The sequence below is a fragment of the Triticum aestivum genome, chromosome 7D (assembly GCF_018294505.1).
Source record: "Triticum aestivum cultivar Chinese Spring chromosome 7D, IWGSC CS RefSeq v2.1, whole genome shotgun sequence".
Lineage (NCBI taxonomy): Eukaryota > Viridiplantae > Streptophyta > Magnoliopsida > Poales > Poaceae > Triticum > Triticum aestivum.
The window spans coordinates 590,287,617-590,310,794 of NC_057814.1; the positions used below are offsets into that span (position 1 = coordinate 590,287,617).

General features: G+C 44.0%; 2 protein-coding genes, 2 non-coding genes and 2 pseudogenes across 17 annotated transcripts; 3 read left to right on the forward strand and 3 right to left on the reverse strand.

The window, feature by feature from the left end:
• Positions 1-2,926: 2,926 nt before the first annotated feature.
• LOC123171799 (uncharacterized) lies at positions 2,927-3,126 on the forward strand (annotated as a pseudogene).
• Positions 3,127-3,377: 251 nt separating this feature from the next.
• LOC123170175 (uncharacterized) lies at positions 3,378-6,653 on the reverse strand. 7 transcript variants are annotated; one of them, XR_006485070.1, is made up of 5 exons: positions 6,485-6,631; positions 6,353-6,413; positions 4,505-5,186; positions 4,237-4,392; positions 3,378-4,109 (listed from the first exon to the last, which is right to left on the reverse strand). XR_006485070.1 is itself a non-coding variant. In XM_044588004.1 (5 exons), the coding sequence occupies exons 3-5, from the start codon at positions 4,607-4,609 to the stop codon at positions 3,903-3,905; spliced, it is 468 nt and encodes a 155-aa protein (XP_044443939.1). In that variant the 5' UTR covers positions 4,610-4,669; positions 4,787-5,186; positions 6,353-6,612; the 3' UTR covers positions 3,378-3,902. The 7 variants fall into 7 exon arrangements, 4 of the variants coding, with proteins under 4 accessions (XP_044443939.1, XP_044443938.1, XP_044443940.1 ...); XR_006485071.1 differs by having other exon boundaries at positions 6,519-6,616; XM_044588004.1 differs by having other exon boundaries at positions 4,505-4,669; positions 4,787-5,186; positions 6,353-6,612.
• A 149-nt stretch (positions 6,654-6,802) lies between these two features.
• LOC123171796 (small nucleolar RNA U3) lies at positions 6,803-7,021 on the forward strand. Its single transcript, XR_006485411.1, has one exon. It is a non-coding gene; the product is annotated as a small nucleolar RNA U3 (small nucleolar RNA).
• A 301-nt stretch (positions 7,022-7,322) lies between these two features.
• LOC123166747 (uncharacterized) lies at positions 7,323-10,900 on the reverse strand (annotated as a pseudogene).
• A 114-nt stretch (positions 10,901-11,014) lies between these two features.
• Positions 11,015-11,234, forward strand: LOC123171795 (small nucleolar RNA U3). The gene has a single exon (XR_006485410.1). It is a non-coding gene; the product is annotated as a small nucleolar RNA U3 (small nucleolar RNA).
• A 572-nt stretch (positions 11,235-11,806) lies between these two features.
• On the reverse strand, positions 11,807-21,259 carry LOC123164526 (uncharacterized). 8 transcript variants are annotated; one of them, XM_044582038.1, is made up of 9 exons: positions 17,426-17,612; positions 16,897-17,041; positions 14,179-15,373; positions 13,758-13,818; positions 13,555-13,658; positions 13,139-13,229; positions 12,756-12,803; positions 12,313-12,371; positions 11,807-12,218 (listed from the first exon to the last, which is right to left on the reverse strand). In XM_044582038.1, exons 3-8 carry the CDS (start codon positions 15,198-15,200, stop codon positions 12,333-12,335), a joined length of 1,365 nt encoding a protein of 454 aa, XP_044437973.1. In that variant the 5' UTR covers positions 15,201-15,373; positions 16,897-17,041; positions 17,426-17,612; the 3' UTR covers positions 11,807-12,218; positions 12,313-12,332. The 8 variants fall into 8 exon arrangements, with proteins under 8 accessions (XP_044437973.1, XP_044437970.1, XP_044437976.1 ...); XM_044582035.1 differs by having other exon boundaries at positions 14,179-15,392; positions 17,426-17,611; XM_044582041.1 differs by lacking the exon at positions 17,426-17,612 and adding an exon at positions 17,117-17,410 and having other exon boundaries at positions 13,555-13,652; positions 13,758-13,815; positions 14,179-15,392.
• Positions 21,260-23,178: the final 1,919 nt, after the last annotated feature.

The following is a 23,178-nucleotide window of genomic DNA, read 5'->3' on the forward strand; positions in this document are numbered from 1 at the left end:
CGTAGGGGAGGAGCCGGATACTTCGGCGCCCACAACGCGCGCGGGGAGGGAGGGAGGCATCGGGCCGGAGGTGTCGGGGGCGAGCTGGAGCTGGAGCTCTGGGGGCGGCGGGTGCGCCGCCGATTCGCCGGAGACGCCGATGACGAACAGTCGGGTGGGGCCTGCTGTGCCGTGAGTACTCCGACGATGCTTGTTGATCAGGCACCACCAAATTACTGTCAGATCCACCAAAAATGTGTTTTTATATTTCGTTTGTCTGGTTGTAGATATTGATCTTTTGTAAATAAAAAAATCGAGGGAAAACCATCCGGCTTTGATCTGTTGTATAAACTTGATCGAAAATAAAACTATCCTGACTTTGTGAAAAATAACACACTTTACATTTTGAAACGGATGGAGTACTAAAAGTCAGGTTGAAGTGTACGTTTAGGACGTGTTTGACGATCCATGCCAGCTTCCAGCGTCGACTTTTAACCATAAAAGACTGGAGTTGAAAAGCATTTAGCAAGAGAGATCCTCACTCAATAACTACTCAGGCTGACAACCTATTTCCTTCGATGTGGCTCGTCTCTTACCGGAAGAGACGAGGCCTTGCAGGTGCTCTGTTGGTCGGGGAACGAGCTAGCAAAGCAGGGGACGTGCTCCAATGGTCGGGGATGTCGAGGACGAGCTCCGATGGTTAGGGAGGTCGAGGCTGCTGGCGAAGTCCTACACTGTCCGGGAGGGCATCGACAAAGGGTGATGGCGGCGGTATAGACTGGGTTGCGGTGAATGGGAAGGGAGGTGGCCGGTGCCCCACGTCATCGGGTGCTCATGGCATCTAGGGTCGGGGATGACTAGTGTGGGTGGGAGGAGGAGGGGACAAGTCATCGGCTGGGGTTGGTGCGCTCGAACCAGTACGAAGACATGATTCACTTGGCGGTGGAAATATCCCAACTCTAGCTCCTCATGAAAATGGGAGATCCAGATAATCAGCTTCCCTAACTCCCTCGAACTTGCACTATGTTGGCAGCCAACTTCTTCATCTTCACTTCGCGGCCGTGGAGTTAGAGGAGTTGACAGCTCGGGATCTACCGAACAAGGCCTTATTTTCTATCTAGATATCCCACGAGGCAAGGGAAGAGCCTGCCATTCTCTTCTAGTAGTTGTAAGAGATGACATGAAGAGTTGGAAACTTCGCGTTTGAATGATGAATCATTTCGCACATTCATGATGTCACATTCAAATCGAGGCAGAGTCATTTACGAAGTCTTTCTACTGGTGTAACATAATTGTGTATTTGTGGGTCAAGGGGTCCAAATTCCACAGGATCATGGAGCTAACCCCGGCGATTAAAGAGGGACTAGTCCTAGCGTCATAGTGAATCAGTGAGGCGCAGCAGAAGTCAAACTCAAGGAAGTGGTCCTCAAGATCAAGAGTCTTGTGGTTGTATGCCCGACTGATGGCTGCTCAGTCGATGCGGATTTGAAGGCTCTGTCTCGATGGGGTGGGGTGCTCCCGCTCAAGGTGGCTTCTGGTCCGCAATGTGACAGTGATAGGGCGCCATATCTGGCCATGTGAAAGGTTGGTTCAATGCTTGGCAACTTGATGGCCATATATGACGTTGTTGATAGAAGGTGTGATTCTCTCTCTTGTGAGAAAGGCCGTTTCCAAAGTTGGAGCCACCTAATCCTCCATGTGTCTCGTCGATTGTTTGGCATAGGATGTGTGGGTAGATCATTCATCCATCTATCTCTGCATCCAGGTTCGCCTCCACTATTGTTTCGGGTTGATGAAAGATCCACGATGAAGGCCCGTTGTTGGCCATTTGTAATAAAATCAAGGCCGCTTGCTCGAGGAGAGGTAATGACTCGACAAAGTTCCTCCTCTTCGATGGCGTGTGGTCTTTATGGGTAGCCAGATCGGCTAGGTGCCTTGCCTTATGGGCATAACGTACCAGTTCCTAATTTTTTTTCAAAAATTAAATGGGCAATTATCTTCTTCTTAATCGATGGATATACCCACCAATCCCAAATGAAAAGAACGAAGGAAGAAATCCATGGTGTGGTTTCATCACAAAAAGCCATCCACAGTGTGGTTTCATCACAAAAAGCTTACATGCCCATGGATAGAAAGGTTATAATTATTTGATGTTGTTCTTGACCGGTGCCGCCATCGTCGGCATCATGCTACCTCATTTACCTCGCAGGGTAACTTGTACAACTAAACTCCATAGAAATTGGTTAGAATTTCCTGGAAAAAAACAGATTAGAGTTCATTTCAAAAAAAGATTTTTAAAAAAAGATTTCATTTAAACAAAGTAGAAATTGACTAGAATTTGTACAGGTCACCTACAAATTAAGTGTTGTGTGCACATGCACAAAACGAGTGTAACAGCGTTGGCATTTTTTTTCTAGACTAGAACTTTGAAATTTTTAGAAGCCTCAGTTCAAATAAATTTGTTTGGCACAGAACCAGTGTAACAGCGTTGGCATTTTTTTCTCGTTCTAGACGAGAACTTTTGAAAAATTTAGAAGCTTCAATTCAAATAATATAGACCCCGCTCTTTTTTTAAAATAATATCGAACGGAGGAGTAATTAAGAACCAGCAAAAGAATACGAGCAGTGATAGACAAGGCAGCATTTTAACAGATGTTATTTATTTATTTTTAATCTGAGCATTTTAACAGATGTGTTGAACAAAAAGGAAAATAAAGCCGATGCAACAGATGGAAAACAAAAGAGGAAAGCAATGCGAGACATGTATTTCTTAGATGGGCCGGGCTCTGTTTATTCTCCAGCGCAACTTCACGGGCCGACCCACGAGGCCTTCTCGTCTCCCACCGGAAGCGCTGCGCTGCAGCGTTGCTTGCCACACATTAGTCACACCTCGGAAGTTTACAGGGAGTAGAACCAGTTTATAAGGCGGGGTGCTGCAAATGATAGCATGACCTTACTTGAACAGGATCTGTTCTATAGGCTCATACCGCTGCATCCTTTAGAGGCAAGCACTTCAGTCTGGATGCGCTCTGACAAGTGGGCCAGAGCGTGATTATCGGCCAGGAATGCATCTGATGGATGGATTCGACGGCTGTAGATGATCGTTCCTGCCAGGGTGGCCTAGTGGTAGTGGTTGTCTGACAGACACAAAAAAATCTTTTTATTTTTTTTGCCTACAGAATTTCCTTCTATGTATTATCAGAAATAATCTGCAGTTATATTTTCGAACTTCTTTAGCCACATAATGTATTTATCCAGTGGTTGTCTAACAGACACAAAAAAATCTTTTTATTTTTTTTGCCTACAGAATTTCCTTCTATGTATTATCAGAAATAATCTGCAGTTATATTTTCGAACTTCTTTAGCCACATAATGTATTTATCCAGTGGTTGTCTGACAGACACAAAAAATTCTTTTTATTTTTTTTGCCTACAGAATTTCCTTCTATGTATTATCAGAAATAATCTGCAGTTATATTTTCGAACTTCTTTAGCCACATAATGTATTTATATAGTCATACATCTGAATCATTTTTGAGCTTCTCCTACCACATAATCTATTTGCAATCATATAGCTGAACATATCAGTGATTCACTTCGTGATACAGCAAGGACTGTCGGTAGAGCCAGACAAGTGGTTCATGAATCATGATACAGCAAGAACAGTCAGTACAGCCAGGTTCCTTCTACTCCCTCCATTCCTAAATATAAGTCTTTGTAGACATTTCACTATGAACCACATACGGATGTATATAGATGCATTTTAAGTGTAGATTCATTCATTTTACTCCGTATATAGTCCACCTGGTGGAATCACTAGAAAGACTTATATTTAGGAACGGAGGGAGTATATATCATAGACTTAAAGATGTGTGTTGAGTGTGATAGTTGCCCCAGAAAAATAAAACACAGCGAGTTTAACCATCACACTGACATCATTATCTCTTTGCACGACAGACTCTCAAGAAACCCGGCGAACTGGCTTACAGCACCCACCATCATCAGTATTACATATGAATATACGATACCACCATCGGCGCGGTCGACGCCAAACTTTGTTTGAGCATTCACCACTTCCTCCTCCTCCATCACCTCATCACTCCCACCGTCGTCAAGGTTCAGATATACCATCTGCATTTCAAGGTTTGTGATCAGTCGGTCCAAAATAGTCCTAGTACAGGTCTTTCCTGAAGAATGACGCAATCATGCAGCAGCAGTATACTTAATGGTTTATCTAAACTGATAAAATGGCACTCACATCCAAATGCAACTTCACCAGTCGGGGCGCAACATCCAAGCAGCGGGCAAGTTGAAGAATTCCATTATGGGCATTTGGTTGTCCAGAGAAGACAATTAATTGACAAGTCATATGGCTCAAATGCATAAACGTGCCATGTGGTGGTGTTGTCAGATTCTGCAACTCAAACATGACAAGGGCAAATAAGATGAGTTTAAAACCCAGTTTCAATCAAGAACTATAATGTACGCAAGCAAGAATGAATGAATAAATAAATACACCAGGTAACCTGCTCATATCCATGTATATAAGCTTGCACAATTAGTATCTTCACTGGCAAAATGCTTGGAACTAAAGTGAATACAGGGGCCAGTCCATTGCTGCCTCTGAACATTATCGTAGCCTTCTCTAATTTGGAGCACCCATGAAGTACTATAGGGATCTCTTGTCCTTCCTACTAAAAATGAGCAAAGATCGGCAGCATGAAACTCAACCATCTCAACATTCATTCTGTCAATTAGTAAATGTCGAAGTTTGTCAAGTTAGCGTGGTATACTTAATCCATATATACCTGAGTGTGGCTTTATAGAAACAGCAGCGAGAAACAAGAACTACACACAAGATCTGCCTTGAACACCCAAGGCCTCAAGACGAAAGTGATGAACATGAACTTCTTCGGATGGCGAATAAGTATCTTCGGGTCAAAAGATATGATCTTTGCTTTGTTTTTGATGAAGCAGCAAAGCCAATCCAGCTGTCAAGATGATCAAAGTCCTCTTTGTGCAAGCCACACCTGATGCATAACTTATCAATACCTATCACACTATGCCTCAAGGAACTTAGCTCGTTTTATTTGAGAAAATCATCAATGGATTGTTCATCAGTGTGATAATCCAGATCACTGGGGCCATAAAAACACAGATTACAGTGGAACGTCCAGAGCATTTTCCAACTTCAACAGGTTGAATCTCCTGTGACAAGAAAGAGCCTGAATTTTTAGTCGGGCTGAACTTTAACTAAAACTAACTGGTAGGCAAGCGATAGCCACTAATCACTCAAATCAAAACACACAATGACCTGAAACTACGTGCAAGAGAAATCAGACCAGATGCAGATTGCAACTTTTTCTAGTGTAGTTTCAATGGGTGTTTTGTAGTGGTGCCAAGTACACGTGGAGTGTAGTCTATTGTTCATTTCGGTGCAATCCTGTTACTACTTTCACTTTATCATTAATGTACTTCTTGGATTTTGCAACTTAGCAGTAGGGGTTGCGTGCCCGACCTTGTTCATTTGGGCTATCTGGGAAACGAGGAATGAAGCATGTTTTTGAGGTACTCTTCCAAGGGATCCTACTATGAATCCATGAGCTGGCTTCTTGAAGAACCAACACAGGAAGCACATTCAGCGGGCGGCCCGGCAAGCTGTCCCCGGTGGCGTCTGAAGATTTCTCTAGCCAGCACGGCTGCAGTAGGCCGGTGGTCAGAAGACCGGAAGCAGGCTGAGGGCGTCACCGCGTCAGGATGTATGTATGTCATGTCTGCACTGTCCTGATGAAGCCTTTAGTTTGCTAGTTTTCTTGGTGTCAATTTTTTTTTGGCCGTGCGTCTGGCGTTGTCAGTTCACGGCTTGTGCAGTCTGATTTGAATAATAAAACCCGAATGTGGTGTTACCGTCTTACCGAAGCCGAAACGATTTCAGTAACAAAATTAGGTGGCAGTTGCGCCTTTTATCCAAAGAAGAAGTCTGTGGTGTAGAGGCTCATTCGGCAGCAAGTAACTCTAACGATTTTCCTTTCTCCAACAACTCAAGCAAGTCTAGCAAACAACTTGAGCAATAAGCCTTAAAAGTGAGGCTCACTGAAAAAGTAAAAGACATGGATTGGACCATAATCTAAGCTCCATGCCCCTGCCCCAGGCAACAAACCCCATAAAACACAATTATTTTTAATTTATTACTTTTCCCGAGAGGTACAGATCCGTGGGGAACGCCACAGGAATCACATCAAGGACTAATTTTCACGCACTGATTGGAATGGATCCTCAGGGTAACAGTGAAATGCTTGAGCAAATATTTTTTTCCCCCTGCTGTGGTTCAAGGAGAAGAAAGAGAAAAGAGGGACTCGCGGAATGGTGGTTACCCTGAAAGGAAGGCTCGTCGCCGACGCCGTGGCGGTGCTCCGCCCCTGCGGCGTCCGTGGGCTGCAGGGAGGGAGGAGCGGCGGGTTAAGGGGGAAGGATCTCGCAGTCGATCGATCTGCTTGCTTGCTGACCTAGAGGAGGGAGCGGGAGGAGGAGGAGAGCTACTTCGCCGTCATCTTCTCCTGCTCCGGCCATTGCTGCTGTAAGATCGGCGGAGCTCCGTGGAGCAGTTAGTGAAGTCGAAAAAGGAAAGCAATGGGAGAGACAGATGGGCTGGATTCCGTTTATTCTCCAGCCCAACTTTACGGGCCGAGGCCCACACGAGCCCTTCTCATCCCTCGCCAGGGGGAGGCGCTGCGCTGCAGCGTTACATCCCAGACATTAGTCCCACCTCGGAAGTTTACAGGGAGCGGAACCGGTTTATAAGGCGCGGCGCTGCGAAACATTGCACGACCTTACTTGAACAGGATCTGTTCTATAGGCTCGTACCGCTGCATCCTTTACCAATAAGGAGGCAAGCACTTCAGTCTGGTTGATGCATTCTGACCACTGGGCCCGAGCGTGATTAACGGCCAGATCCATCTGATGGATGGATCCGACGGCTGTAGAGGATCGTTCCTGCCTGGCTTAGACCTGTGCAGGGTGGCCCGGTGGTTGTCTGACAGACATAAAAATCTTTTTTTTCCCACATTATTTTCTTTCTTGTGTACAACATTTTTCTTCTTACCAACGTAGTCACCTTCAAAACCATCTACAAATAATCTGCAGTTTCATTTTCGAACTTCTTTACCCACGTAATCTAGCTCATTTTCCTTACAGAATCTATGTTTTGAAGCACCTACAAACAATCTGCAGTTATGTATTTTTAACTTCTTTAGCCGCATAATCTATTTGTAGTCAGAGGGTGTTTGTAGTCACAAATCTGATTCATTTTTTAGCTTCTCCAACCACAGAATCTTTTTGCAATCACACAGCTCAGATTCACTTTTTGCAACGGCAGTCAGTACAGCCAGACAAATGGTTCACCAGTGCTCCTTCTATATATCAGACTTAAGATGCGTGTTTAGTGTGATCCTTGCCCCAGAAGAATAAAACACAGCCAGTTTAACCATCACATTGACATCATTATCTCTTTGCACGACAGGCTCTCAAGAACCCAGCGAACTGGCTTACGGGACCCGCCATCATCAGTATTACATGATGCCTCCATCGGCACTCGATTGACCCCAATCGACCCCAAACTTTGTTTGAGCATTCATCACTCAAGTTCTTTCAGCAGTCAGTAGTAGCTTCAGCGGCACCTGACAGGGACAAATAGACCTCTTGTAAGCAAGAAGAAAAAAGAAAAAAAAAAGATGGCATGGTCACAGCACATAGTACACAGATGGGGACAGTCAAAGGATCGGCTTACTCACTCACTGTGAAGGGGCACCTGAGACTCTGATCACCTTATATGGAAGCGCTCCGAGGTAGCTGTGCCCATCTGCTGACCTCCCGGGCAGCACACCCGACGCCATGATCCTGGATGGGAAACATACTGGCCGCAACCCTTGGCTGTAAGATACAGCACCCCAGCTTGACCTGAGCAATGTAGCACCGAAACACGCTCATGTGGACCGTCTTGAGATGATCATGGTGACGCATATGGGAGCCTTCCATCACTCCCAACGTCGTCAAGGTTCAGATATACCATCTACATTTCAAAGTTTGCGATCAATCGGAGCAAGTAGTCCAAGCACAGGTCTTTCCTGTAGAATGATGCAATCATGCAGCATCATTATACTTGAGATCCATGTATTTGTTTATCTAAACTAATAAAATGGCACTCACATCCAAATGCAACGTCTCCAGTCGGGGTGCAACACCCAAGCAGCGGGCAAGCTGAAGAACTTCATTATCAACATTTGGCTGTCTAGAGAAGACACTTAATTGGACAACTCAGATGCCTGGAATGCATAAACATGCCATGTGGTTTCGTTGTCAGCTTCTGCAACTGAAACATGACAAGGACAAATAACATGACACTAAAACCAGTTTCAGGACTATAATGTACGCAAACAAGAATGAATAAATAAATAAACACCAGCTAACCTATTCATATCCATGCATATAAGATTGCACATTTAGTATCATCACTGGCAAAATGATTGGAACTAATTGTAGCCTTCGCTGCCAGAAACAGTGAGTGAATACACAGGCCAGTCCTTTGCTGCCTTTAAACATTACTGTAGCCTTCACTAATTTTGAGCAACCATGAAGTGTTTAGGAATCTCGTCTTTCGTACTCAAAATGAGCAAGATCAGCAACATGAAACTCAACCATCTCGACATTCATTCTGTCAATTAGTAAATGTTGAAGCTCGTCAAGTTGGTGTGGTATGCTTAAATTAGTTACTCCCTCAAACCCATATAATTTGTCACTGCTTTAGTACAACTTTCCTAGCAAGCCTGGAAAGTTTGCTCGTCAACCATCTCGACACCAAATTACTCTGTGATCTCTATGTCCTCAAGTGCCGAACAGTTTGCTAGCAAGCCTGGAAAGTCTTCAGATATCTGAACACATTCCAGATTAAGTCTTCTGAATATTGTAAAGCCACATATACCGGGTGTGGCTTTATAGAAACAGCAGCGAGAGACAAGGACTGCACAGAAGAGCTGCCTTGAACACCCAAGGCCTCAAGAGGAAAGTGATGAACTTCTTCGGATGGCGAATAAGTTTTCTTCAGACCAAAAGCTATGATCTTTGTTTTCGATGAAGCGGCAAAGTGAATCCACCTGTCAAGATTATAAAAGTCCTCTTTGTGCAAGCCACAACTGATGCAGAACTTATCGATCCCTATCCCACTATGCCACTGAATAGGCCAATTTACAGCCTTAATGAACTTAGGTCGTTTTATTTTGAGAAGATCATCAATGGATCATTCATCAGTTGTAAATCCAGATCACTTGGGCCATAAAAACACAGATTACAGTGGAATGTCCAGAGCATTTTCCAACTCATCGAAACAATGCTTGTCCTCACAGCCTCTTCAAGTGGAAGCAGTGACATCACAACAGGTTGAAACTCATGTGACAGCAAAGGGCCTGGATATTTAGTCAGGTTCAATTTTAACTAAAACTAACTGGTAGACGAGTAATAGCCACTAATTACTCAAATCAAAACACACAATGACCTGAAAGTGCACAAAAGAGAAATCAAACCAGATGCAAATTGTAACTTTTTGCAGTGTAGTTTCAATGGGTGTTTTGCAGTCTTCTTTGCAACAATTTAGTGGTGCCAAGTACACATGGAGTGCAGTCTATTGTCCATTTCGGCGTAATTCTGTTACTGCTTTCACTTATCGTTAATGTACCTCTTGGATTTTTGCAATTTGGCAGTAGGGGTTGCGTGCCTGACCTTGTCCATTTGGGCTATTTGGAAAACGGGGAATGAAGCATGTTTTTGAGGTATTCTTCCTAGGGGTCCTACTACTGTGGCTTTTCCAATCTGTCTGACCGATGAAATTATGAGCTGGCTTCCAGAAGAACGAACACAAGAAACACATTCGACAAAGGAAAATCGTTGAATTACTTCCTGTAGTAGGCCGGTGGTCAGAAGACCGGAAGAAAGGTGCCAGTCTGTGGTGTCCTGATGAAGCCTTTAGTTTTGCTACTAGTTTTCTCAGTGTCAATTCTTAGTTGTGCTTCTGGCCGTTCCAACGCTGTTGTTAGGCCGCGGCTTGTGGAGCCTGGTTTGCATTGTGGAACCTGTGGTACCGAAATCGAAACAATTTCAGTAACGAAATTAGGTGGCCGTTGCGCCTTTTATCCAAGGAAGAAGTGTGTAGTGTATACGCTCATTCGGCAGCAAGTAATTCAATTATTTTCCTTTCTCTAGCAACTCAAGCAAGCCGATACCCTCCCTGTTGGTGTAGCAAACAACTTGAGCAATAAACCTTAAAACTGAGGCTCACTGAAAAAGTAAAAGACATGGATTGGGCCATAACCTAAGCTCCCTGCCCCTGCCCCAGGCAACAACCCCATAAAACACCAGATTTTTTTTGTTTGCCCCAAAGGTTCAGATCCGTGGGGAACACCCCAGGAATCACATCAAAAGACTAATTTTCACGCAGTGGTTGGATCTTAGGGTAATAATATTATTTCCCCCTCCTGTCATGTGAGGAGAAGAATGTGAAGAGAGCGACCGGCGGAATGGCAGTTACCCAGGAAGGTTCTCCATCCGGAAGGACGGCTCGTCGCCGACGCCGTGGTGGTGCTCCGCCGCCGCGTCGCCCATGGGCTGCAGGGAGGGAGGAACGGCAGGTCAAGGGGGGAAGGGATTTCGCACTTGACCGATCTACTCAGGAACGCCCATACTGCTGCTTACTTGCTGGGCTAGGGAGGGGGAGGAGCTACTTCGTCGTCATCTTCTCCTGCTCCGGCCATTGCTGCTGCAAGATCGGCGGAGCTCCCTGGAGTCCAGACGAGACGACGGCTGTTTCTTAGATGGGCTGGGCTCCGTTCATTCTCCAGCCCAGCTTCACGGGCCGAGACCCACACGAGCCCTTCTCATCCCCCAGGCGCTGCGCTGCGCTTCAGCGTTGCTTGCCATACATTAGTCCCACCTCGGAAGTTTACAGCGCGCCGAACCGGTTTATAATGTGGGGTGCTGCGAATGGTTGCACGACCTTACTTGAACAGGATCTGTTCTATAGGCTCGTACCGCTGCATCCTTTACCAATAAGGAGGCAAGCACTTCAGTCTGGTTGATGCATTCTGACCACTGGGCCAGAGCGTGATTAACGGCCAGGGTTCATCTGATGGATGGATCATACGGCTGTAGATGATCGTTCCTGCCTGGCTGACGCCTGAACAGGGTGGCCCAGTGGTTGTCTGACAGACACAATTCTTTTTATTTTTTTGCCTGTACTAACGGCACCTTTTCCACGCCTGAACAGGGTGGCCCAGTGGTTGTCTGACAGACACAAAATTCTTTTTATTTTTTTGCCTGTACTAACGGCACCTTTTCCATTTCTTACCTACAAAATATTCGTCTAAAAGACTTTCTTACCTACAGAATATTGGTCTAAAAGATCTACAAATAAATCTGCATCTTCATTTGGGACTTCTTTAACCATTGGTAATCATATAACCTAGTCGTAATCATATATCTGAAATCATCAAACAAACAAACCAAAATGGTCGCCGGTCCCGGAACAATTCAATTCAACAAGATCAATAACTAAAACTGCGACAAACCATTGGTAAAGCAGCAAACGATCCTGATGAACGTTTCAAACTTGAAAACAACAAAAATAATGTTTGCTTGCTTGATTTCTTCTGTGAATCTTTAGACTCTAAACCAATACAAAACTGAGCTGGGATGAAGCTGGCAGCCTGGGCTGCCTGGTTGAGATTCTTCTCCTTTTCGACAAGTTGCGGCATGCAATAATTCACACGATAAACAAACAAATGTGATGCATAATGATTCTTCCATTCAATCAGTGCATCAATAAACTCGACAGGGGCTCCCCTGCTGTTCAGGGTCAAACACAAATTCCATCACGATTTCACTCCAGGCGACAAAGGCTCTAGACTCGCCTGACGGTCACGGAGCCTTCAAGTTCTACATCTCACTAAAAGAACAGAAAAAAAATCTCGCTTCTAATGCTCGACCAGCAAGATCATTTGCTTCAAAGCAAGGAGACATTGCTGGGAGGAAGAACTAGATGTTCGGAGGCGACACCACAGAACCTCTCCTCATTCCAAGGCCAACTGGGGATAACTGAGCTAGAGATTCAACCATCAGCGGTACAGCGAAGGAGGGACTGGGGCTGGGACTGGTGCGGCGATTTCCCTCTCTGCAGGTTTCTTTGCCGACAAAATCCTGGTACAAGATGATAAATAGATCCATCAAATTTCATGCATAGAGCAGTAGGGTAAAGTAAGTGCTGAGTTGTATCAGGAAATGCACGACTCACTTCTGGCGGTTGTAGAGCTTTCAGCGTTTCTTCTTATAACTGTCCAGACGCAGCTTCAGCTGCAGAGATAAGAATCGATCAGCTCGAATTCAAACAGTGAAAGACAGGCCAGTGGAGCAAAACTATGACGATCAGGCAATCTTGCATGAGGCCTGTGTTTGGTTTTCTTTGGACGATACTTTTGGAGTATGGAAAACTATAAGTTGGTAGCTGGAATGTTTGTTTCAAATCATCTGTCATCCTGTGGGATGGTAAAAACTAGTTTTGCCAAAATCAATCTTGTAAATCTGGAGGCATGTGGAAATCAAATTCTTTGCTAACAGGTCATGATATCGGAAAAACACCCAAGAACTGCTTATCATGCAAAGTAGGGGTAATAAGACCCAAGAACCTCATGCAAAGATTTGGTGGTGTAATCACGTTCAAAGATCAGATGAACATACCTTATTTATGTACTTCAGTTGCTGAAGCACTTCAGCGGTACCCAATTCCTACAATGGACAGGATAATCTAGATGTCAGTTTTCTATTGTGCTTTTAATTATTACTGAATGGTGCAAAAACTATTACAGAGTGGTTTCAACACGACTTCAAATAGATGCATGCATGAAAATAATGAAATATACTTGCACATGCTTAATACATCCAAAAGATTGAACAACGGAGGTCAAGAAATAATATAAACATAACCAACCATCATTTGTGAAGAGCTTGACTAGCCGAATGCAGTCAACATGTAAAGTGTATGGTTATGACATAAAGCAAGACAACCATGTACATCCCACAAGGGCACACAAAAAAGAGGCAACTATATAACAGAAACAAACCTGCGGAACAGCACAATCAGCACGAATTGGATCCCAAAGAACTGAACATGAACAATCCCAATCGCTCGACTGAACAACAAAAAGTGGTGCCCTGCAAACATTCCCATGGGGTAATGAAAACATGAATGCATATCTTAACGATATTACCTCCGTTCCTAATTATAAGATGTTTTGGATATTTCAATATGGACTAGATACAGACTGAAATGAGTGAACAAACACACTAAAACGCGTCTACATACATCCGATTCAGAAAAAGTTAGAACATCTTATAACTGGGAAAGGAGAGAGTAGATGTTAACAAAAACACAGAAAACAGAAGAGCCTTCTAACACAACAAGAGGGTAAACCAAGCCCTCATGGACCAATCCATAACTGACAGAAACATTGAAAGAAATTAGGGTGACCTGTGTTACCTCCGCCACTTGCCGCAAATAGCACCTGTGTCCAAGACTTCTTGGCACTGAATCCAGTTACCAATGCTGGTTTTCTTGTCCTCACGCCTTAGTGACAACTGCAACTAAAGCACAGAATGTCAAAATGCATGGCTGAAAATAATCAATAAGGAAATCTTTTTATCAATTATCATTAAACAGGTCCAGAGTGTGCGGAGACCTACACTCAGATTTGGCATTTCAGTGGCATCAAGTTCAGCAGGTTCAACAAAATAGTCATCACTGCTGCATAGATGGAGTTACTATTAGAAATTTTATTTGATAATGCAAAGTTGCAAGAAGAAACAATAAATATACAACTGAAGTAGGGCATACAATTTAAATGCAATTTTAGGATTTACAGTCTTGGTTATTGTTTATTTATATATATCATGGAATTTTAGTAAACAAAAGATAAAGTTGGAGAATCTTGACTGGACCAACAGCCTTTCATTAGATGATGCTTAGTACCCATGGGAAAGATAACACTTCCCACGTAAATCACAATTTTTCATGAATCGAAATTGCTCCTCAAGTTGAAGCTGCTACTCCTGTCCCAGTAGCAATGACAGGCTTAAAGTAAAATTTGATCAAGAGTGAGCATACCCAGAAATTGGACCGGACCATTCTGGAACTTCTGCTTGGAAGTCTCTACCAATCCTTACTTGAGTTTCATATGGTTCAGCATTCGTCAACATATCTCCTTTTGAGCCAAGAACTTGGAGAGGTCTTTGAATATGCTTGGCTGATCCTTTTGTACTCGACAACATCTCACGCTGCCTCTTAGGTTTCTTCCTTGAACAATCCAGGCAATACCAATCATTATCTGGTATTTTCTTGATGCGACGGTGGCAGCAAAGCAAGTGGAATGCTTCTTCACAACGATCACATATTAACATGCGGCATGGATCTTCAAAAGACCCACAACTCTTGCATGCAAATAAAGTGTTGCTTTCATTATCATCATGGGTTAATGTAGTTGATGTGCTGCTGAGCTCTGATTTTTCGATGAGAACTATATCCCTTTCGAGCAAGGATATGCAAACCTCCCTTGATGTTAACTCCATAAGTGATTCTGTATCAGACTCCCTGGAATCCTCTATCTTGTGCTTTATATAAGATGGCCTGCTTGATATGGATATTGACTTCCTATCATCCACAGTAGAAAGTGACACCGATGAGTTTTTCCAAGAACTTCTCTTAGAAGCTTCTGCGGTATCTTTATATTTTTTTGTATATTCAACAATGCTTGTTTCAGATTTTAAAACTTCTCCATCTGAAGGAACAATAAGTGCTTTCCCAAATTTTTGGACCGGGGGCGAAATATCTTCAAAAGTTGCAGAACTTCTGGTTGTACTTTTCCTCGCATTTCCATCTGTTGTACTCTTGATCGCATTTCTGTTTGTACTCCTACTCTTATTTCCATTTGCATTTGTCGGAACAAAATCACATTTCTGGTCCGTCCTCCTCCGTTTATACAAATGGTGATCATCTTCTGAAGTAGGAACAAAACAAACACCATCGACAACTGGCGAACTCGAGCTTGAGGATAAATCCAAAAAATTTACTGATGACTTTGATTTCTCCTTCTGACATAAAAAGGTGTTCTTCATAGATTTTAAAGTCATATATTCTCCCGTAAAAAGAATGAGACCGTCTCTACCACAGTCTTGGACACAAAAATGTTTGGGCCAAGGAACTCAGTAGTAGAATTGGATATAGAGAGGCTGCAAGAGCCTAGTTCTTAACAAGCACAACTTCAAATATCCTTGGGCATAAAACAAATTTGAAACCTTCCCTCCTGCGGCGCCCCACAAGCTCTTCAATAAGGATAAGGAAGCATTAAATCATTTTTTTCAAGGAAAATATTGTATCACTATAAAGTCGAAAGATGTAATAAAATAGTCACAACATTTTGACTTGGTACACCATGTAGCTAGAAGACCGGCGAAGTAACCACAACAAGAGAGATCAATTTGATGAAGACAAAGAGAAAATCTAACCAATTTCATGAGGAGTACGAGGAATTGGATATTTCCACCTTGCATTTTTTTAGCAACTCATACTATTGCCCTCTAGAAGAATCCCAAGCTTCTCTCATGGTCCTAACTATTGCAGTTTTATAGGATTTAATTAACTAGAAGATTACCGTTTGTCAACCAACGATTTGCAAGGACATATTTCTTGGGCTTATGACTGAAGTAGAAGTAGAAAACAAACATAATACGCTAGAAAAGCCCCTTGACTCTTTTCTAGTTTCATTTGCCCCCCTCTCGAATCCGTAAAAGCCTTACCAATTATGCGGATACTACTAGCACGCGCCTCGGTGAACATAGTGTATAACAAATATGTCGGTAAATAGACATTGGATTTCCAAAGAGTAGACAATGGCAAGACGATGTTTGATGACGGAGTTGGGCCGAATCCTATATTTCTAGGAGCCCTTGCTCGGGTGCTCCTCCCGGTGCATTAAATCGACATAACACAACCGACGAGGAAACTCACCAAGGCTTCATCAGTGTCTCCAACCACCCGCCATGGCCGGTTTGGACACCCTTGCCACGGTGACCATACAACCCCGCTCATGACCTTGTGTCATGTTTCTATTTTGTTACCCCATGGTTCCTTTATACTCCCTCTATCCCAAAATAAGTGTCTGAATTTCAGGACAAATTTGTACTAAAGTTAGAACAAAGTTGAGACACTTATTTTGGCACGGAGGGAGTACATTATAGGTCCAATTACAGGTGTTTGACTCCAACACCTTATGATCCGCTGATAACAAGGCCAACTATAATCCTATACACATATTTGACACAAATTCAAATGTACAAGTTTCGAAGCAATTCGAGTGGTCGGGACACGACCTGGGCACGCCATTGTGCGACGGATAAATCTGAGGCACGGGCCACACAGGCGCATCTTGCGGCGTAGATCTAGGGTTCCTTATTCAAGGGGAGCCTATAGAAAGATCTTGCCTTCCCCGCAGGCCGGTGACCGGATCGACAAACATTGCGATTACCCAAGTTACAAAATTTCCCCATCCCTTTGTTATCCCCCCAATAGCATGGGTTCCCCTCTCCACACCTAGATATTTCTTCCCCAAATTGGGTGGAGACCCCCACCTCCACGATTCCAACACATCCATCAACAACAAAGTTTCCCAGTCCGACAGCCAGCTAGCTCTGCCACCAGCTCTAGCCCACAGCATCACCGGGCAAGCTGTAAATCCGAATCTAAACAGGAGCCGGACCACAAGAACGGATCTGTCCGAATCCGGAGCAAATCGCAGGGAGGAGGAAGAGGACGGAGAAGGGAGGTTACCTGAGACTCCTCGGCGGCGTATCCGTGATGAGAACCGGAAGGTAAAGCGGCGGAGGTGGAAGATATACCGGGAGATTATAGTAGTGAGGCAATAAAAGAAGTATTATTCTTCAAGCGGCAAGAGTACCTCCCGTCTTCTCCTCTTCTGCAGAGTGAAATGAACGGTGTGGTTACTCGCAATGGGGGGAACAAAGAAATGAGCTGGGGAAGATGAACCAACATGGATCCGGCGGAAGATACTCTGGAATCGGCGGCCACGGCACCAGCCGCTGCTCGCGCAATCTAGCGGAGGGGATATTATATATCTAGGGAAGGCACTGTGCTCTGCCACGCCACCCCCATGGCGTGTCTCAAGAACAAGAAGAGCTTTCCCACCGTGGATACTCTTTAAAAACATAGATTTTTCTTCAAGAAATTTTTAACATGATAATGGAATTTTTCTTTTGTTTAGCCTATGTATCCGTAGGAGGCACACACACGGAAAAAGATGAATTTGCCACCCACAAATTGATTAGATTTGGTTTCTCACCTTTGTGTTCTGCTTTGCCCCCTGTAAACTCAGCCTTCCTCGATGTCTCTTGTGTCGAATCGGGGCCAAATTCACCTAGCGGGGGCCTAGGTTGATCGTCGAGGAAGAATGGAGAGCAATTAGGTTGTGAAGAGTGGGTCAACGGCCGTGCGACAGGAATAAAGATGTGGTGATGGAGCTGTCGGCACGCCGCCGGAGATTTGGGAGGGGGAGGGGGTCGAGAATGGTGGGGCTAGGTTTACTAGTGCATAAGTATATATAGTTGGTGTGTTTGTGATGTTAAGATTGAGATCTAGATCTAAGGAATTGGGATCCTCTAACCCACATGACCCCTGACTTCAGCATGGGCATGTGGGCCAAGCAACTGCTTTCGGGTCCAAAGGCTACAGAAAAAATCACTAGCACCAAAAAGAAGTCGGCATGTGGGCGAAGCAACTACATCCTGGACTACGGAAAAAGTCCACTAATTGGAAGGAAAAAAATCAACGTGCGGGCCAAACAACTACTTCCAGAGCAAGGGCTACAAAAAAGTTCATTGCTTCAAAGAAAAAAAAAGTCGGCATGTGGGCCAAGCAATTGCTTCCGGAGCCAAGGGCTATCAAAAAGTTCACTGGTTGGAAGAAAGAAAAAGTCGACATGCGGGCCAAGCAACTGCTTCCCGAGCCAAGGGCTGCCGAAAAGTTCACTGGTTGGAAGAAAAAAAATCATCATGCGGGCCAAGGGGTACGGAAAAATTCACTGGTTGGAAGAAAAGAAAAATTCGGGCCAAGCAACTGCTTCCAAAGCCAAGGGCTACGGAAAGTACACTAAGAAAAAGAGGCGGTATGTGTGCCAAGCAAAAAGTTCACTGGTTGAAAGAAAAAAAACAGCATGCAGGCCAAGTAATTATTTCCGGAGCCAAAGGCTACGGAAAAGTTCACTGGTTGCAAGAAAAAAAGATGGCATGTGGGCCAAGCAACTGCTTCCGAAGCCGAGGGCTACCCAAAAATTGACTAGTCGCAAGAAAAAAGTCAACAGGTGGGTCAAGCATCTGCTTGCGGAGCCAAGGGTTACAGAAAAGTTTACTAGTTGCAAGAAAAAAAAAGTCGGTATGTGGGTCGAGCAACTGCTTCCGATCCAAGGGCTATGAAAAAAATCAGTAGTTGCACCAAAAAAATCATTGATTTGACATATAGCTTCTCCATGACAAAATTGGTTTGTTTGTTTTGAGTTGGGATTAATGACCACTAAACTATAGAAGTTGACGGCATTGATACAATAGTATATAGAATGCCACAAAAAATCATATCCAAATTCTATCCACAATTCGATGAATTTTAAAAGACAAAGTTCGCTTAAAAATAGAAAAAAAATTTGACAAAATTCATACAACACGCATATACCATGTCAAAATTTCACATCAAATTCAGACCACACCTCAAGAAACTAAAAAGACAAATTCCACCATGTAGTTCAAACATAATACTACTAACTCATATTGCCAGGTACACTATTACCCAAGAAAAAGAGTGACCAAATGACACAAGGGCCCGGACCCTACACGTCAGTGACACAATATCATGTCATTTGTTAAATCCAAACAAAGACATGTCATTTGGTCAAAGGTTCTCGTGTCTTGGCCCAAGAATAGGTGATTTTAAACACATATTATAATGGAGCCAAAACACAAGAAAGACTACTCAATCATCGTTAAACCTAATGCTATGACACGCACCATAGTCATACTTACATGTACTCCCTCCGTCCCATAATATAAGAGCATTTTTAAATTAGTGTAGTGTCAAAAACGCTCTTATATTATGAAACAGAGGGAGTAGATGCCAATCCATGCACTAGGAGACGAAGTGCAAGTGGACACAAAAGCCAATGGAGAAGCGGAAGAAATTACAGTAGTGGAAACTGAGTTCAGGGAAACTAGTTCAAAGAGGGTAAAAGGTGCAAGCGATCAGGTGGATCGGAAGAAGCAGGGAATAAAAAGAACTACTAGGATGTGAAATAGGCAGCAAATAAATTAGGAGATCGATACAGAAAGGAAAAAAGCAGCCCCCGCGGAAACAGAGCTGATGGCGGGCAAGGTAAGGAAAATAAGGCAAACAGGCTCCTTAAATTAAGGCATAAATCCGGGTGGCTTGAACTGCAAGTTAATCTACTACTCCCTCTGTTTCTAAATATAAGTCTTTGTAGAGATTACACTATGAACCACATACGGATGTATCTAGATGCATTTTAGAATATAGATTCACTCATTTTGCTTCGTATGTGGTCTATAGTGAAATTTCTCCAAAAACTTATATTTAGGAACGGAGGGAGTATAAATAAGGCGATTAATGCACCTATTGTGTGCAAATCCCTCATGGAAAAGACATTATCAAAAAGAAGAAAGAAAAAAATGGATAAATGACTTCTAACACGCTACCGCTTCGACGACCTAGTGACTTCTAACTTCACTCTCATTGTCTGACTTTTTAGAACAAAAAGACACCCAAAACACATCTTAGATCTGATAACAAACAAGAAAAACAATAACTTGGACACAATCGTACTACACTTCTTCTGCTTAGACTATTGATGTCTTGGTGGATTGTCCAGCCCTCTCTACCGGCTCTTAACTCTTATTCTCTTGCATGAAAGATAATATAGTACTACTCCCTTCGATCCATATTAATTGTTGCTTATTTAATACAAAGTTGTACTAAATCAACAACTATTAATATGGATCAGAGGAAATACTAAATCAGCGAGAATTAATATGGATCGGAGGAAATACTAAATCAGCGACCAATAATATGAATCGGAGGAAGTATTAAAGCCTAAATGTAAGTTTAGACCCAAGCAACACAATACTCTCTCCGTTCCTTTATAAGGTGTATTTTATTTATATAAAATTTCATAATATAATATGCATTTGTTCAAGTTTCTCATAATCCCTTTTTAGCCCTTTAAAAGGAAAGTATCTCTCTCCCGATTCTCTGTATCTCTTGTAGGGAAAGAAGAAAAGTATCTCTCTCCCGATTGCATGTATCTTTTACTTTCCTGTACTAAATGATTTCATTGCCACTAACCAACAAATTTGCCAAGGGTAATTTCATCCTAACTTCTCTATAATTATGTGCCTTGATCACCGTGCCGAAAATAATACACCTTACATAAAGGAACCAATGAAGCATCAATTAAAATAGTTGCAACCTGGATCCACGTCTAAAACCCGATGGAGCCTGGATGTCAGGCATATACGAGGAATGACATTGTCGCAATCTTAGGGTACCCGCTCCGCATGACATCCGACCTTCCACTAGGCAAAGTGCGCGCGAGTAAGTCATAAGAAGAATCCTGACCATCATCATTGTCGGGGAGTGCTCAAAGAAAACGATGAGAAAGTAAAGTTGAGTTAAATGTGAACGCGACAACTAGACATCATGTCCATCCGACAAAGATTGGATCTGATGTTTGACGCCTGACATATAGGAGAAGGCGATTCATCCGGATCCGGCATGCGACAAAGTCGCAATTTGCAGATCTAATTGACTTTCTTGGAGAGAAAGAGAGACTTTCTTGGGGAAAGAGAGAAAGAGAGAAAGAGAGAGAGAGATAATCTAATTGGCAAAATCTAGTGAAATTTGAGACCAGACATGTGCATTCATGGAACAAAACAGATCGAAGCAAACAAATCTAGTGAAATTTGAGACCAGACATGCTAGTTTGGCTCATACCTCAATTGAACTCGTAATTGTAGATTGGCTTTGCATCAACGAGGGTTTGCCCTTCCTCCAACTGCCGATGAGATATGCACGGATTGGTGGTGCTCTTGACCTGCCGTGTATTTATAGGCAAGCATTGGGTGGCTATTTTCTGCTTAAGCCCTAGAAACCAGCATTGGGCCAATATGTATAGTAGTATCTTTTGCCCTTTTGCTGGACTCTAAAACTTATTTGGCAGCACGTACCTAGATAGGACTCTTTCTTTCCTCTCCTTTTTTTATTCTTTTTTTGCGACGACCTAGATAGGACTCTCGCAAGAGTTCGTTTGCTAAACTACTATAGGAGTCCTGCGGAGCTACGATTGCCTCATTTACCTTTTTTTCGGATTCCTTCACATATAAATTGGAAGTAAAGTACAACATACTCCCTCTGTTTTTAAATATTTGTCTTTTTAGAGATTTCAAATGAACTACCACATACGGATGTATATAGACATATTTTAGAGTGTAGATTCACTCATTTTGCTCCGTATGTAGTCACTTGTTAAAATCTCTAGAAAGACAAATATTTAGGAACGGAGGAAGTAAGTCCTAAAACTATTTGAGGGGTGTCAAGTCAGGGCATCTCCAACACTGACTCATAAAACGGACATAGCATTTGTCCGCGGACGCGTTCGGGCCCGTCCGTGGACAATGATACGGGAGTCACCCATCCAACGCTCGTCGCAAGCGTATGCCCGCAATACAAATAAACCTCAGACACATTTTTTTGCGAGGGTAAAGAGTTTTATTCCATAAGAATAGGGTTACAATTGAGAGGCAAAAGTTCCTCTATACACGGTGGTCCACGATGTAGCCATACCGCAATCACACTCTCAATACGACTATACAAAACCAATCGATCTGCTACCCTATTTTGCTCATGCTTAATTTTCTGTGGAATAAACTCATGAAGTACCATAAGATGCTTGATCTCAGCTACCAAATGTCCATATGCCGACCGGGACAAGCTATCACCGTACGATAAACCGGACACAATTCATGCAAAGACGACGGAATTCATTCAACCAGACATAAGTTTGATATATTTTTTACATAAACCGGACGATATTTCCTACTGCTCGCAGCGGCCCTTGGCTGGCGACGGCGACGGTCTCGTTGAGAGACCACTCCTCGTCGAGGCAACATAGTCACTGTGGCCGCCGGCCAGAGCTTCGCGAGATCGAGGTTTGCGCGGACCCAGGCCAACACCCAGTTGGACTTCATGAACCCGAGTGGCGCGTCGCTGTGCACCGAACCCACCGCGCCGCCTCCTTGGTCGTCCTCTCCTCGGCCGCCATGATGCTCCGCGACGACGAGTAGCTGTGTTGTTGCGACAACCGAGGTAGTGGAGGAGGCGCCTCGCGCCATCGCGATCGCTGGTGGTACCTCCTTCTTCGTGGCCTTGCCGCGCCAGACATGGCGCATTGGCGACGCTGGCTAGTCGATGTGGCCGTACCGGCGGTGCGGCGGCAACGTTGGATCCTCCTTCATTCGACATCCGATTTGGATTTAGAAGCTGCACGTGGGCGGGGGCGGAGGAATGTTGGCTCTGCCTTCACGCGCCGGAGAGGCGGCGATGCTGACTCCTCCTTGATGTGGGTTCGCGGCGGCGGCGGACCATGGTCATGGAGCGGCCGCTTGTCATGAGCTCCATTTGCCACTCGTACTCATTGTCTATGACTGCCGCCTTTGCGAGGAGGGCCGGCTGCTCCTCCTCATCACCTGAGGAGACGATGATCTTCTCCTTCTCAGAGGATCCGATCGTCCTGGAGGTCGAGGGCCCTGGAGAATGCCGGCGGCACGCCAAGATCCGAACTCGGAAGGAGACCCGGAGTCGCCGCCTATCAACACAGAGAACCACGACTTCGGCATGGTGCAGTGTGATGTGAATGCTGTGGTGTGGACACCGCCGTGGGGATCAATGTTTCACTGTTTTGGGACGGAGGGCCGAGCGTGGCAAAAAGGAATCAGATTGTGCTATTCTTTCAAACAGGGTTCATTCTATGCTGAAGTT